Genomic DNA, 15,302 nt, shown 5'->3' on the forward strand with positions numbered 1-15,302 from the left:
TTTAAAAAGTGGTTGTTTCTTACTTTCGTGGATAGAGACTAACTTTGTCCAGTTACACAATTATAACACTTACTAGAGTCACAATATGAGTATTTACAGTACAGCTGAAATGTCTTGAGCCACCCCTCATTTCTTTTTATTTTGATAGGAAAATAGTTAATGGGTATGCCTTTATTGCATTAGCAGTGGGTTTGGGTTCATTGTTATACTGAAAAATCTTTTTGAATGTGTTTCACCTCTCATCCGAAAGGCTTCTTCAGTTCTCAAAGCAGAGGGTGGAGAGACCCAGGTATTTAAACCCCAGTGGGGGTTGTCCCCTTGAGGTGGTTGTGCAGTTATTTGCAGCTGAAGGTTCAGATGCATCTCTCACGTCCAGGTCTTTGCTGGATTTTTTTTTTCCTGTTTATTAAGGATATGACTTTCAGATACTGTTCATCTACTGTAGATAATTTTTTTTTTTTAGGTGTGCCACTTCTTCTCCTGTTCTCCACTTGTCCAGTTTCCTCATATTCTTTAAGAACACTCTGCACAGTAAAAAAAAAAGATATTCAGGTTTTCAGCTCTTTGGAAATCACCTTGTTGATGCAAAAATACAATTTTATGCCTGTCTAAAACTGAAAAAAATGGGCACAAATGATGTGTTTTTGTGAGACTGCTAGTAACAGTGCTCAAAAATGTTCTATCATAGAAACATACATCTGTTATTTTACAAAATAAGGTACAAGGCCTTCATATGAGGTGCTGCAAGTGGAACCAGGAGCAGGATAGAGAAGGCCCGCAGCAAATCTGAATATTTGATCGGAAATAGAAAATGGGCTTTTTTTTTTTCATTTGCAGCTCTGTATCCTTTTGAAGATTGATCAGCGTTTCCATTCTGCCAGTGAAGCCCAAGAGAGGATATAAGGGAGACCTGGAGAATAAAACATGTTATCAGCTGCAGATGGTTTGTCTTCCTGTGGTTGGAGCTTGTGCCAGGGGATGTGTGCGTGAATGAATTATGATAAAGATGATACAGAGGACTGTTACTGAATGTTTTTATATTGTGGCGCCTCAGATGAAAGTCACCAGCTCTGAAGAGGTGCTTTTGAAGCCAATTAAAGTTGCGTAGGTTACAGCAGCACATTTTGAGCAGTCTGAGCCAGTGTTTTGATGGAAATGTTAACCCCTCTGTCCATTTTTGGCAGTGTATTACAAAATTTAGATTGTGGATTGCGAGAATTTAAGAAAAATCGTGTTTTTTTTTTTTTAATCTTTCAGCTCTCATGTCTGATAATGCAGGCAGCTAGAATCAAACCTCTTCATCAGTTGGTTTGACAGTTTTTCTGGATTCACTAACTGAAGCCAAATTAAGGAGACGTGACAGTATCCTCTAGTCTTTACTGTCCTTCACAGAGCACTAGGCTCCATAATGCATACTGGAAGTGTCTATCACCAAGTTCATTGCTCTGCTTAAATGCAAAAATTGTAGTTTCATATAGCAATCTTCTGCTGCAGTTGACGGTCTCCAGAGACTTCAATAAATCACAAAAATAAAGATAAAATTGACCAGCTGATCATTTGAAAACATCAAAGCACAAGGCTATATAGCAGACAAACAGAACAGAAAAACTGATGTTCAGTTTGTGGAAAGAATGGACGTCAATCAAAATGTCATCAATTGTAGGCCGTTAACCGTTTTTAAGAAATAATTTGTGACCTACTGTTATGGGTCACAAATTGTTTTCAAATTATATTTTTGCCCCACACATGGACAAGCTGTTAAGATGGATGGATGGATTTTATCACTGCTTCCACAGATGAACAAACACAAAGGAAACATCAATAAACCGCAGGCAGTCTGAGCAGCGAGGCTGTATCAACAGTTCAAGGACAACAGACTGCTTCAGAACGTAACTTTGATGCCTGCTTTTACTCAAATATTAACACACATTCTCCCCCCATATGTTCTGTCAAAAATACACTCCCTGGCCACTTTAGTCAGTCCATCACATGACAGCAACTCAATGCATTTTGGCATGCAGTCACAGTCAAGGCGACCTGCTGAAATTCAAATGGAGCAACAGAATGATGAAAAAATGTGACTGAACTGACTTTGAACACAGCCTGGTCCATGTCAGTATGGAACAAGATCTCTGAGGAATGTTTCCAGTACCTTGTTGAATCTATGGCACAAAGAATGAAGGTGGTTCAGAAGGCAAAAGGGGTATAAGCAGGGAGTATAAGCAGGGTGTATCTAATGAACTACCCACTGAGTGTACATTTTTCAGTTACAGTGAAATCATAGCTTGCTACTTTGAGTTAGAAATTGTAGCATTTTATTATCAATGCTGCAAGATCTTTGAATGAAACTTGAATAATGACCGATAATTCCCCCCAGATGACAACTTCATTTGGTGGAGAAATGACATTTATCAACAAGAACCAAGTGATTTGAATTTTATTACATAACAAGGACACCGTAGTTGAGAAAACTCTTAAATGTTACTGAAGAAACCTGTGAACATTTGTTAGGCAAAGCACACGAGCAATCCAAGCTTTCTTCCTCAATCCCAGAACAGATTTAAATTCTATTTTTTCCCCAGACACTTTGGATAACTGATGTTACAGAAATATCATTTCACTCTTTCATGTTTCAGGATTTCATTTTGTTAGACAATAACAAATAAGACCTCATACAACTGATTTTGAACAGTCGACACTTTTGGGGCCGCACGTTAGGGATGCATGCTATCTAGAACCAGAAAAGCATTTTGCTGCAGGGGTTTGGGTCCACTTGTCTGCTTAAGAGAAAATAACACCACATCATTAGAGAGGTGTTCTTAGTGATCACCGTCATCCTGTGATAAAAATGCTCTGTTCTGAGTGGTCTCTCTTAGGTTTTCAGATTTTGGACCACATGTTTATTAACAGGGTTCTCCAGCACCAAATGACATTCGGCATGTGGCGAAGGGTTAAATCCCTTCGCCACATGCAAGACATCTGCTGGCTTTTCATTGTTTGATTATTAGTCTGCATGTAACATTACAAACTTATGAGTTAGTTACAGAAAAGAGGAGCATCCCTTCAGTTAAAATTGAAAAAGAAATAACTGACAAAAATGTATTTAAATATACACTTTCTTTTGGTTCAAAGAGCAGCAACAACATTAAAAAACTACATTCAAAGCAGAGGCACTAAGAAAGGATCTTACAGAAACTGCAGGAGCTTTTTTTTTTTTTCAAAGTAGAAGTCTGCAACATGATGAAACCAATGGGAGCAAAGAAATAAAATAATGTATCATTATTCCTGAAACAAATTTGGTATAGATTTTGGGTTTACTCAAACATTATTTGCAGTTCCTTTAAGCTTATAATCCTTTTTTTTCCATTAAAAATCCACAAAACTGTGAAAATGACTCACTGGACTAGCTGAACTTTGAACTGCTGTTCATACATTGTCCATTTCCAAACATAGAACCATTTCCTGTTTGCTTCTGGGGACAGCTTCATTCTCACACTGACCACATGGGGAAAGTAAATAAACAGCTTCAACATTCTGATTCTTTTTAAGTTGTTACTAATAACATTAAAGATGGCTCTGCTCTGTTCAAGTATCACTGCGTGACTGAGTCGCCACGAACCAAAAGAAAAAGAGGAAAAAAAAAAAAAAATCAGGACCCTGGAACTAAAGGAGCAAAGTGAATTTCATCCACAATTTCCACAAATCTTATGCATCACCTAACCTTGACTGTTAAAATGTCTTCTGTGAAAAGGTCCCATAAAGATCTCTAAAGCCACAATAATTTCAGCTATTTACATCGAGACCTGAGTTAACAAAACGTCTGACGCGTCTCTAAATGTCACGCTCGTAACTGTTGCTTTTAGAGATCAGAGCCCTGACAAACTCTGACATTTAAACCTCACACAAACAGATGCTATCGCCTGCGCTTTCTTTGTTTAATGAAGAACAGATTATCATCTACTGGGTAACTCTCTGCACCAATTTTTTTGTCAGCAGTCCCAGGGGCTTGATTGTTCCTCTTTTTCTTCTTTGCTCTCCTCTCTTGCTTTGACTTCGACCCCTGCATCTTTCCTCCAACAGAGCCAAAGAGCCGGTCCTTTCTTTTTTCTGTGTGTACCCCTGGTTGTGCTAAAGGAACAGGCTTCATTTTATTCATCTTTCTCCTCATCTTCCTGTTCTCGCCTGTTCCTCCCCCTCTGGGAAAGTCTTCTACTTCATCCAAAATTGGTTTAGCTGCTGTGAGGGGGTCTCTTGAGGTGGGCACAGGTCTCTTAGGTTTCCATGGTTTAACATTGCCAACACTTTCCTGCTGTTTGTACTTATTAAACTTTTTTGTTTTGGGTGTTGCAGCACTAAAGTCATTATCCTTAAAAAATAAATGGCTGGGCCTGGGATTGTGGCTGCTAGGGGTATGGTTAGACTGGTCATTGTTTTTATGATAGCTGATTTTCCGTTTCTTCATTGGGGGTCCTAGCGTGAGAAGGGCCTCAGCACAAGAGGGAAGATAGCCGTTTTTCATCAGTTCTGAGGGAAAGAAAAACAAAGTTTAATAATTCGATCTTTTTCGCTAACACTTTTCACACTCTTCCAGTTCTAAGGATTTCTGTACCAGGACATAAAAATAATCATTTGGTCCATATCAGGTTCTACATGTATTTTAATACAACCTCAGATGAACAACACCACATGACATATTACATTGTTTTATTATTTATATAATACAAAGAGAAAATGCAAAAACGGTGTGTGAAAAATTAACTACACCCAGTGATTCAATAGCTACCTTTAGCAGCAATAACTTGAAGTAATGGTTTTTTGTATAACTTTATCAGTCTCTCACATTGTTGTGGAGGAATTCTGGCCCACTCTTCTTTACAGTGTTGCGTCAGTTCATTGAGGGTTGCAGGCATTTGTTTATGCACAGCACTCTTATAGTCCCACCACAGCACTTCAATCAGGTTGAGGTCTGGACTTTGGGCTATTGCAGCACCTTGATTCTTTCTTTTTCACCCATTCTGTTGTAGATTTGCTGTTGTGCTTGGGATCACTGTCCAATGAAACAACCCCCAAAACAGGAGTGGTTTTACAGGTGGAGGCCACTGACATTTTTCCCTCCTCATCTTTTCTGACTGCATTTTCACTAGTTTTGCATTTGGCTAGGGCCAGTGTCACTGACAGCATGAGGTGATATCTGGACCCTACAGAGGTTGCACAGGTAGTTCAACTCCTTCAGGATGTAACATCAATATGTGTCATTGCCTGAAGGTTTGCTGTGTCTCTCAGCACAGCCTCAAGAGCATGGAGTTACTCTAGTAGAGCTAAACAGGGCCGTAGAAGGTCTTTAACCCATGAGCAGGACCGGTATCTGCTCCTATGTGTAAGGAGGAACAGGATGAGCACTGCCAGAGCCCTACAAAATGACCTCCAGCAGGCCATTGGTGTGAATGTCTCTGACCAGACAATCAGAAACAGACTTAAGGACATGAGGGTGGCCTGAGGGCCCAACGCCCTCTAGTGGGCCCTGTGCTCACTGTCTGGCACCATGGAGCCCGAATGGCCTTTGCCATAAATAACAGAATTGGCAGGTCCACCACTGGTGCCCTGTGCTTTTCACAGATGAGATCAGGATCACACTGAGCACTTGTGACAGATGTGAAAGCGTCTGGAGAAACCGTGGAGAAAGTTATGATGCCTGTAACATTGTTCAGCGTTACCCGTTTAATGGTGGGTCAGTGATGGTCTGGGGAGGCATATCCATGGAGAGACGCACAAACCTATATAGGCTAGGCAACAACACCCTGATTGCCATTAGGTATCAGGATGAAATTCTGACCCACTGTTAGGCCCTACACTGGTGTAGTGGGTCCTGGGTTCTTCCTGTTGCACAACAATGTCCAGGCTCATGTGGTGAGAGTATATACATATACCCTCACTAAGATTTAGTTAAATGCCCCTTAGCAAGTTGCACCATGAACAGACACTTTTCATGGCCTTCAACAAACTTCTGGCATAATTCTGCCTTGATATTTGACCACTCTTCTTGGCAGAGTTGGTAGAGTTTATTTAAATCGGTTGGTTTACTGGCATTGACCCAGCTTTTAAGCATACTCCACACATTTGCAATAGGACTGATGTCGGAACATTGGGAGGACCATTTCAGAAGCTTAATGGAGTTATTTCTCACATATTTGTAGATGGGGCAGAGCTTAGTACTGCACCTATACCAAGGCACATACTACTAAGAGGCCAAGGCCTAAAAACTATTACTAACTGCAGTCATGAAAAAGAACAGATGTTTTTCCTGCCTATTTCTACATGTAATTTACCTTTAACCTTAATCTCCATCCTGTGTTGTCTGCGGTTTATGTCTTCCACAGTGTCATAGTGGTTAATCAACAAGGTTGTGGGATACACTCCACTGAACATCCTCCGTTGTGTACATGCCTGTGGAAAACACACATGATACACAGAAATATATTTGAAATTACATAATAAGAATGTAGACAGAAGCACAGCAGATGAGGACAAATGCAGCTCTACAGAAATCCTGCCGAGTGTCAATGTTACTTTTCAGATCTGTGCAGAAAAGAAAAGACTGTAGATGCTGAACCTGATGAGTAAACATGAAAAAGCTGGATGTGAAATAGACCGCAAAATTCTCTACAAACATACATTATTATAATACATAAAATTTCTGTGTGTTTGTCCGCCAACTCCTCTGAGAGTTGGCGGACAAACACACACAGTTTTGCTTTCAAAAATGCCATTTTTGATAAAGATTTATGAAGCTGCTAACACATATTTGAGCCTTACAATGAAGGTGGCACAACCTTTTAAGTATAAATTAGCCTCTCAACATCACCAATTTCTGTAAACAATTTATATGTTTGACCCCATGTGAGTACTCTTCAGCAAGATATTTATGATTGTTTGGTACTTTAACTTTGCATTTATAAAATTTTAGAAAACAAATTAAAATTCTTGTTTTTTTTATTTTATTCTAAATTTTTTTAATTAAATTTTATTTTTTTAACCAAGAAACTGGAACAATTTCAGGATTTTTCCTGGTTCAAAATGGGTCTTTTGGGGGGTGACTACACACTTGAAAAAACTAGATAACAGGTTAAAGAGTTACTGTTTGCCTTAACTAGATGCTATGGAAACTTGTGAAAAGAAAAAACACTGAAAAGAAAAAAAGCCAGGCAGAGCTAAGTCAAATTCCTATCTCAAAACTTTTACTTACTGACTCAAACTTCTCAGGAAGTTGAAATTTTGAGATTATAACCAGAAATTTTGACTCACAGATGGTATGACTTTTTTTTCAGTGGCGCAAACAAGCGTCTTGTTTTCCTTTTTTTTTGTGGTCAAACCCACATGGAGCCATTGGAGATGGGCAAAGGAGCTGGCTCTGGAGCCACAAGTTTGCAACCCCTGTCTGAGACCAACAGGAGTTGAGCAACAAAACTTAGCATACAGGTATGTCTTAGGCCCGTAAAGGTTCTTATCTACATCAGATATTATCACGTAGCCTAGCAACTACCCGGCAATGGGTTAAGATGACTAATTTTTAGCATTTATGCACTTATAACACCTGATACCATTATATATATTACTTAACAACAGCAGCGCCTAACCTATGTCCACAAAAGCTGAATTATGCATCACATATTATGACACCACCGTGCTGCCTGGCAAGCACAACAGCCTAAAATGGCCTGATGTTAGCCTTTACGCACCTCGAACATCTTATTAAAGTGGTTTATCCTTCAAATTTCACAAATTTCTTATTTATATCTGCAAAATATGAATGGCACATGCCTAAGAACAGACTAAAAATGATCAATTTTGCATAACAACTTCTACTGCCCCTAGTTATTTTTAAATATTCTGATTAAATATATCAGTTTGCCAACAGCAGGAACGGGCCAAAATCACTAGCATGGCCATGTACTAGCAGAAATAAAGAATTACTTACAAATAACATTTGTTTCATCCTTAGAACTAAACAAACTGGGATGTGTCTTAAAGAAGATTTCTTTTTGTCATATGGGAGTATTAAAAAAAAAAACCCAACAGTGCCTGCTTCTACTTTGGGCTTTATTTGAAAGAAACATGCAAAATAACAAATACCTACACATGTAATATGACAGGCAGTTTAACAGAAACTTGAACAAAAAAAGACAGTGAGGGTTACTTACATGGCCAAAGTGTCCCTTCCTCGAGCAATTGTAGCAGTAGGCAAGAGATTGATTGCTGTCCTTTGGCCGCTGCTTTACAGGAGGGCCACTTTTAGTCTATACAGAGAGAGGAAATTAAAAGAGCTTTTTACCACCCAAAACAAACAAACCAAAAAAACAATGTTTTATAAAAATCCATAATGCGATTATTTTTTCCGCTGAACATGATGGACACAATAAAACACTGGTTTATCCTCACATTTGTGTCCCATTCTCCCTCTCCTCTGCCATCATTCCCATGCTCTCCACTGATGCAGACTTCTATGTATTGTACAGAGAATATGGGCGCTGATATAAACCAGTGATTTCCGAGGTATAGTTAGAGGCCTGTAATGACCCTGTATGATAAGTAACCGTTTGTGTTTGTGTGTGTGTTTGTGTGTCGGGCACAGGGTCCCGTCCCCTATGGGCCAGTGTTCTGAAAGCCTTCCATGCTCCAGCGCCCACAGCTAATATACACTGATAAAGAGAGAGAGAGGAGACACAGGCAGAGTGCATTTACTGCTAATGTTGCGCGCGCGCGCGCACACACACACACACGCACACACACACACACACACACGCACACACACACACACACACACACACACACACACACACACACACACACACACACACACACACACACACAAAAACCCCTAATGCTATTTTCTAAAACACACAACCACAAAACTGCACAAAAATTGCCCCCTCCTTTCTCTCTCAACCCTGATTCCGAGATTACAAATGATTTGTGCCCCACGTCATTTCTTAAACATAGCTTAGGTAACCTCCCCTCCCTCCTGCTTCACCCTCTCCTCCATACACACCCTTGCAAACCCACATCTACACCTCACACTTTTTCCTCTCTCTCCCTCTCTTTTCCGCTTGAGTAGTTTTGCGGCAGAAAGGATGAATGCTATTAGAGCGTCGCGTCATTATCGGGTCAGGCCTGCCGGCCCCATCTCCATCACAAAGGCCAGGAGATCACAGACCTCTTGCAAGCACGAACTCTCTCTCTCACACGCACACGCACATACACATGTGCACCCTAAGGAGATCACAGCCCCCGTCTCAAGCCCCCCGACCTCCACCCTTCCTGCCCCTCTTTCCATTCATCTTTCATGTAAATTGGCTGTAGGTCTCCCTCTGTCTCTCCCTCTCCCTGACCTTGGGCTTGTGTTATCTCTACATACTCTGATCCAGCACACAGAATGAATGAAAGCACGAGAGACATAAAAAAAAGAGGAGAAATTAAATCCCCTCTTATTCTCCCACCAACCTGTGATAGTTGTGTGAATACCTGGTGTGAATGTGTGTGTGCATGCGAGTATCAACTAGTATTAATTAACGGGTTGAACATTTATCCCTCCCTCATTCCCTCTCCCTGTTCTGATCTCGCACTGCCTATCGTGGGCATCTAAACAGGCTGAAGGCCCTGAGGGATCACATCAGCTTGGTGTCTTTCTAATTCTTTCTTAAAGGGTTTGGTGAGGAGCTCTGGCTATACAGTGACAGCTAATATAACACTGACATATGCTAACAAGGTAAAATACATATAATTTCAGTATGGAATTTGCAGGTTTATGCAACTAATGTGTATTTAAGGTTCCTTCACTGAAGCAGCAACATTTTCATTGCAGACTATAAACAAGATTTGGAAAAAAGTACGAGTCAAACTAAAGCCACTATCAATGGCAATGCAAAAGTTAAGTTGTTTTCCTTGTCAGTCAGTATGTGTTCAGTTCAGGATCACTCATAGTGGGTGAAGGGCATTAACTTAGGTTACACAGAGAATGTCTATGCAGAGCCTACGTACTTTCTATTAATGCCATTGTACCAACACTGGGTGGAATAATCCTCAATGAACAGGACTGAATAAAGAGCTAAAATCATTATTTAAATAAGCCTTTTTTCCTTACAGGGAAGCCATATTATGGGAGCACTCTGCTAATGTTTGTCAGCTGGTGTATTCAGATAAGTATTTCAATAAAAACAAAAAAAACTACACCTTGATCAAAGCATCAAAGCCTGTACATCGCAGCTGGTTGTGGTGTTACATGGATAAAAATACTGAGTCGCCTACACATTACACCTACAGGAGCTGCTCAGCTATAGAAATCCATGCTATGAAACGCAGCACTAAGTATATGTGCTGATGTTAATGCCAGAGGAGGTTTGGAGCTCTGCAGTTATTGAGTCAGTTGGTGACTTTTTTTGCGCTATGCGCCCCAGCACTTGGTGACCCCGCTCTGTAACTCTGCATGTTCTACTACATCAGTGCTGTGGTGTGGTGCATGATGACATTAGTACTTACACAAAGGTACCTTGATACTACCTAAAACCAGTAAAAAAATATGCAGAACTTTAGGTTACATAAAATTTTCATACTGGATAAAAATGCCACCTGTTCAGGAAAAGTATCGACCACAGTCAGTTTCACATTTAACTAGAAAAGGGAAGCAGGCTCTGCTGATGCAAAGTCTGCTTTTCAAATATGTTATTACATACAGAGTTACACCCCCCCACCCCCCAAAAAAGTCTGGGTTTCAGGTGGTTCTCAGTGTCTGATTTCAGTAAAGAAATCTCATAAAAATAAAACTTCTCATTCAATTTTAAATAAAAAGGCACATAATTTATTGTAGTTCTGTGGCCATATAATGACAGACTTGCTTTAACTCATAACCATTATAACCATTACCTACACCAGTGGTTTTCAGTATTTTCTTGTTTGCGACCCCTTGGCTATACATAGTTCATCTACAGAGTGATTTTTTTGTTCCTTTTTTTTTTTAAGAAGTCAAAAGACTTACAGTGATCTGGTTCTGTTGACAAATTGACAGTTACTACAGGGAAGCCTGGAACAATCTTTTTTTTTTTTTTTAAATCAAGTGTTTGTGTTGTGCTTTTTGTCCCGTTAATCAACTTTTAAGCCTGCTCCATGTGGGAGTCTCGACCCTTCTGAAAACCACTGACCTAAGAATTTGCTACCATTTTAACTTTTACACAACCTTTCCACTGTTATACAGACTTTATATGACAAACGCTGCACATGGGGCAAGTTGTGACTACGACAAAAAATATCAGTTGTATCTACACTTTTCCCAAAAGGCCCATCACTGTCCATGTCTCTTCATAAACTTGCTTTCAGGCATTAGAAGAGAGTGAGGATTCATTAAAGAACATCCACCTGTTTAACTAACAGCCTCCAACACCAGAGACAACAGGCGAGACTCTACTGATACATAAAGTGCTTCTGGAGCTGATCGGACACACAATGCGATCAGAAAAAAGGAGAAGAAAAAAAAAAAGAGGAGTGAAACTGGGAAGAGGACGGATGCTTTGGTTTTAGTGTGTGTGTTAGTGTGCAGGAGGGTGTTTGAGAAGGTCCTAAGGGCTTCACTGTGTGGACACAGACAACCAGCCATCCGTGGCCTCTCATGCATGCACACAGATACATGAACACACTCTCCCTGTCACACACACAAACGTGTTTTCCCACAGTTGTCCCAACACATACACCGTGTCTCTCTAAGCCCCGCTCGCCTCTGCTCCTTGCCTTAGCTGCTGGTGGCAAAGCTGTGATAATCCTTCGGCCAACACAAAGCTCAGACTGTTACAGACTAAAATCTGAAGGAACACACACACACACACACACACACAGTTATCAAACAAAATCCGAGAAGCAAACAGGCTTGTGTGTGTGTGTGTGTAAGAGGAGAGGGGGCGGGATCGGAACAGTAACGGGTGTTGGGAGCACAGGGGCCGGGGCCAGCAGTGCTGTTTTGCATATGTTATTGCAGCAATAGGGAGAGGTTTGCATATGTTACTGGACCCACAGGGGACCAACTCTGCATGCTTTATCATAGAGAGCAGCTTCGCTACACAAGACTACTGGGCTCATACCAAAACAAACAGAGCCTTTTGGTGTGTGTATGTGTGTATGCATGCGTGCACGCAACATGCCGCTATGTACATATTAGGTTAACAGGGAGGATTAATTAGACTGTTGTGAATCAGCTAGATGAAATGGCTGTAAGGTGTACATCTTCCCAGACAGAATACAATGAATGAACTGCAGACCTAACCATTAATCCTCCTTTTGTTGTGGAATTATTTAAAAAGAAATGCATAGAAACAGCATTTACGGTCACTCATCAACAGGAATGACACAATTCCATCTGCTTCAGGAGACTGTTTAGGGTGGAGGTGTTTGCAGTCAGGGAGACCCTGAAGGAGGAAGACGAGGAGGAGGAAGTAGATCCTCCAAATAACCAGATGTGATTCCTGCCCTCTTTGTCTCTGCCAATTCACAAAGACTGAAGCCCTAACCCTGCACCCTGCGAGGACTCACACACTCACGCAGTGCAATTCCCAGAGGCTCTTCCTATCTCCTCCCGTCAGTCGGTCAATCAGTTCGAAGACAATCAGTATGAGTCTGGATTTTTTTCTTTGGAGAGCGAGAGAGAAAAAAATGCTCCTGGAATGTAATGATAATGTGATGCAGAGCCGGGAGGCGGTGGGTTGCCACCTCTGGAGAAAACCCCCCTTTAGGGGCAGCAAGTGGCGGTAATCTGGTCACACCGTGGAAGGCGGAACAGGGGATACAAGCTAATCTATTCAAAACCAAGTTGTACGATTTCTTTTCTTAGTGCTCACTGCTGAGTTGAGAGGCTTCTTTTCTGCTGTGGCCAGTGTGAGGTTGTGTTTTCATTAAATACAGTACCCATAGACAACACATATGGACATGAGAGACAGGGATTTAGATTTGCTATATACAGATGGACCAAGCCTTTTATGCTCCGGTCAGTATTTCAAATCCTAATTTTACATCCTCAGCCAGCTAAACACACACACACACACACACACACACACACACAAAATCGACACCATCCAGCTAAGCGGAAAGTCACAATGACCTGCAAAGCCTGCAAGACCTCTGATAACACTGCACCTGCGCGTGTGTGTTTGTGTGTGTGTGCGCGAGAGCATGTGCATTTGTGTACATTCCTATGGTCCTGCATGTGCAGCCAGTAGATTATATGAAGACACTTTTACCAAACACTAATAAACTCTTCTGGCCTTCTTAGTGAGGACAGCAAAGTGTGTGTGTAAGGTTTGATGAGGACCTATAAGCTTTTGTTTGTATTTTTTTTTTTATAAACCTGTAGGGCATGAATTTTCTATTTTTGGAGAAAAAAATATTTCACCCTACTGTTTGAGAGCTTGGGGTCCCTATATCAATCAACAAATTGAGTATTACCTGGGTATTAAATACTGCATAATAATTTGAATCCAATTATGCTGTTAAAACAAACAGTGCCAAGTACTAGTGTTTATAGGTACTGCTTTAACATCACTGCCCAAAGAAACTAACTGCATAACGTCATTCTGAAGCAACAAACCAAGAAAACATAATTTCAGTAAACAAACAAAATCAAAATCTGTTTAAAAAACCAAATATAGATCTTCACATGTTCAAACACATATTTTTTTAATATAGTAGCTGTCAAATGCGGACTGAATGCATTGCTCCACCCTTAGGTCAAAAGGTCAAACCCTCTTCTACTCCTCATTTTGTTTAACAGTGACATGGTATTGTGCCATTAAGTAAATATTAGGGGTGGGACTCGATTAAAAAAATTAATCGAATTAATTAGGAGCTTTGTAATTAATTAATCGAAATTAATCACATTTTAATCACATTTCAATATTTAACATGATAAATATTAATTTAGGTTTGGTTGATGAATAAATCAGTATACATAAGCTTAAACTTCAAAATCTTGTTTATTTTCCCACCAGTCTACTACACAGACCAACGAAGGGTGGAAGTGCTCCTGTGATAAGCAAACACCTGAAATTAAAGTTAAGCATCATAACTGGATAGTTTTATTCAACATTAATGTCTCACTTAATATAGTTGGAAATTAATCATTCTCTCAGCTGTATTCCTTGATGTTGAAATGTGTTATGCTTGTTTTAACAGCTTATTTTGAATTAAAGAATTAAAATTAAACCATAAAAAGGAGAAAAAGTTCGTTCTCCGTTTAACCAGCTGCTTTTACACAGCTGTGCGTCGCACTCACGGTTGCTAGGCGACATGAGCTATGCAGAGGTGAGGGCAGGCGACGCTGATATGAAGGTTAGCCGCTCACTTCCGGCCTTTGCGGTCTTCGTGGGCTGCGAAGGACGTGGGCCGGATCCTTCACAGGATGCGGCCCCTGAATTTGGACATCGTGCGTCGATATAATCTGTATGCCTGGAATTCGTGCACTGAGAAACGTTCCAAGGTGCAAAGTGTGATTAAAATGCGTTAAAATTTTTAATTCGTGGAAATCTTCCGGAGCAAATGGAGTAGACGGGTGCGTTAGAGCCTCTCTCCCACCTTAACTTCAAAATATTCCGTTCAAAACTCGTTAATCCGCTCACGGTTTCGATAAAATAATTTATGAACGGGAGGGGAAACATGTCGAGCCATAAAAAATCGACAAAAATGCCTAAAGCTCAGGATAAAAGTGCCCTAGTAGCTAAGGCTACCATGTGCCTGAAACAAGCTAACGACAACGTGGCTAGCTCAGACGCTGAAAGCACTGGAACGAACATGGACTCGGAAGGAATTCTTAAGGCTATCGACGATTTGAAGACTGCCTTAAAGGGGGATAATGCAAAGCTACAACAAAATATCGACCATCTGGGACATGAGATCAACGGTAAGCTGGACAATATCGCCACTGAAGTACAGGGCCTGGCAGAGCGTGTTGATGAGGCGGAGGCCCGCGTTCATCAAGTAGAGACCTGGGCAAAGGAGGCAACGGAGGCGCTGTGCTTCTGCATCGAACAACAGAGGAAAACACAGCTTAAAGTGCTTGATTTAGAGTCCCGTTCCAGAAGAAGCAACGTTCGTGTATTTGGGGTGCCAGAAGGTCAGGAGGGGAACTCCACTACACAGTATATCGAAACGCTTTTGAGAAGCCAGCTACAACTACCGGAGGACCTGGACTTGAAAATACAGCGCGCACATCGCACTCTGACAAGTAAACCCCCACCCGAATCACCACCGAGGGCTATTATTGTCAACTTTCT

At 40.8% G+C, this 15,302-nt stretch overlaps 1 protein-coding gene across 1 annotated transcript in view; it reads right to left on the bottom strand.

Moving 5' to 3' along the window:
• Window positions 1-2,380: 2,380 nt before the first annotated feature.
• The window catches only part of LOC115786862 (zinc finger CCHC domain-containing protein 7-like), a 30,195-nt gene continuing 17,273 nt past the window's right edge, over window positions 2,381-15,302 (bottom strand). The window contains exons 5-7 of the mRNA XM_030739327.1: window positions 8,199-8,294; window positions 6,327-6,444; window positions 2,381-4,524 (exon numbers count right to left, since the gene is read on the bottom strand). Of these exons, the coding sequence (XP_030595187.1) occupies window positions 3,914-4,524; window positions 6,327-6,444; window positions 8,199-8,294 (825 nt within the window). The 3' untranslated portion in view covers window positions 2,381-3,913. The remainder of the gene's footprint in view (window positions 4,525-6,326; window positions 6,445-8,198; window positions 8,295-15,302) is intronic.

The sequence above is a fragment of the Archocentrus centrarchus genome, chromosome 1, assembly GCF_007364275.1.
Source record: "Archocentrus centrarchus isolate MPI-CPG fArcCen1 chromosome 1, fArcCen1, whole genome shotgun sequence".
Lineage (NCBI taxonomy): Eukaryota > Metazoa > Chordata > Actinopteri > Cichliformes > Cichlidae > Archocentrus > Archocentrus centrarchus.